The sequence below is a fragment of the Hipposideros armiger genome, unplaced genomic scaffold (assembly GCF_001890085.2).
Source record: "Hipposideros armiger isolate ML-2016 unplaced genomic scaffold, ASM189008v1 scaffold_97, whole genome shotgun sequence".
In the NCBI taxonomy this organism is placed as follows: Eukaryota; Metazoa; Chordata; class Mammalia; order Chiroptera; family Hipposideridae; genus Hipposideros; species Hipposideros armiger.
In genome coordinates this window covers 4,289,715-4,291,002 of record NW_017731447.1, presented here as the reverse complement: position 1 = coordinate 4,291,002, position 1,288 = coordinate 4,289,715, and the positions used below count along the sequence as shown (strand labels likewise).

The 1,288-nt window shown below is 44.3% G+C and overlaps 1 protein-coding gene across 2 annotated transcripts in view; it reads left to right on the top strand.

Annotated features, from left to right (window-relative positions):
* The window catches only part of FSCN3 (fascin actin-bundling protein 3), a 9,386-nt gene extending 8,461 nt beyond the window's left edge, over positions 1 to 925 (top strand). The window contains exon 7 of one of the 2 annotated variants that reach the window (XM_019646110.1): positions 240 to 925. In XM_019646110.1, coding sequence (XP_019501655.1) covers positions 240 to 550 — 311 coding nt within the window. In that variant the 3' untranslated portion in view covers positions 551 to 925. The remainder of the gene's footprint in view (positions 1 to 239) is intronic. The other variant, XM_019646111.1, reaches the window with a different exon arrangement.
* Positions 926 to 1,288: the final 363 nt, after the last annotated feature.

Below are 1,288 nucleotides of genomic sequence, written 5' to 3'. Positions count from 1 at the left end.
AGCATTCTCTCTGCAAACTCCGATGGTATTTTTGCACCATTAATTTGATTTTTAAAAATACTTTCTGCTGCCTTTTCTTATAAATTAACTTCACATATCTATGTGATCACTCAGCTCATCAAGAGTGGGATAAATCACTTTATTCTCTCTTTTCCCACAGAGTCTTACCAGGCTTTTCCCTAAAAGCCAGAGATCAGCAAATGACTGACTGCAGGTTCCTATTTCCTCCTCCTCCCCAGGTCAGTGGGATGCCACCTACCAAAATCCAATTCCTCCAGGGAAAGTGACTACACTGAATGGAACAGGAACGCCAGAGTGTAGATCCATGAGAAGAATATCTGTTACACAACTTTTCCTACCCAGTTTTGCAAAACACCTGTTTCGAGCAATAATACATCACAAAAGGCCACCCGCAAGACCCTGGTGTGCATCTGACTCAGTACATAGTAGGGGCCTGGGTGGGGGCGGGGGCGATGAGACTGAGGTCCCAGGCCACTCCAAGTTCTCGCGGGAAGAGAGGCTACCAAATGGTAATCCGTTCTTCCACTGATCCTCCCCCAACCCCACCAGAACCACTAGACTTCCCAGTGACCCCATGAGCCGTCAGCCTTACCCTGAAGGATTCAGAATCCAGGTATGACCAAGTGTCCTTTTGGTTTAGAAAGAATGAGGCATTATTCAGTCTCTGGGCACAGGGTAATGGTGATAACACAATATGCCTCCATAGCCCAGCCCCTCACCACCATCCCACCACCCAATGAAGTTTACCACTCATCCTACCTTATCATTACCTTTGACCCAGTGAGTTGGGCACAACAGGTACTTTCCCCATCACTGCCCACCTCGCACAGGGAGCTGGAATGATTTGTCCAAGGTACCATGACTGGGACTTCTGACTCAATTCTTCAATTAGAGTGGACGCTGATGTCCACTACTCTTTCCATCAAAACAGCTTCCAAAGGCACTGTCATTCTTTTTTTTTAATTATTTTTTATTGTGAAATACACAATTTTTAGAATTAGTTTTAGTTGTACAACACAGTGCAATAGTTATACTTTTTATCCCTCGAGATGACAAACCCCCTTCCCCAATCTGCCGCCCCACTTCCCCCCCAATATCGTACATATCTATTACAATTCCCTTGACTCCACTCCCACACTATACTCCACGTCCCATGACTATATATATATACATATACATATATATATATATATTCACTTATAGTTGACATACAATATTATACAACATCAGCTTCAGGTGTACAGTGCAGTGATCAAGCCTCTACCCC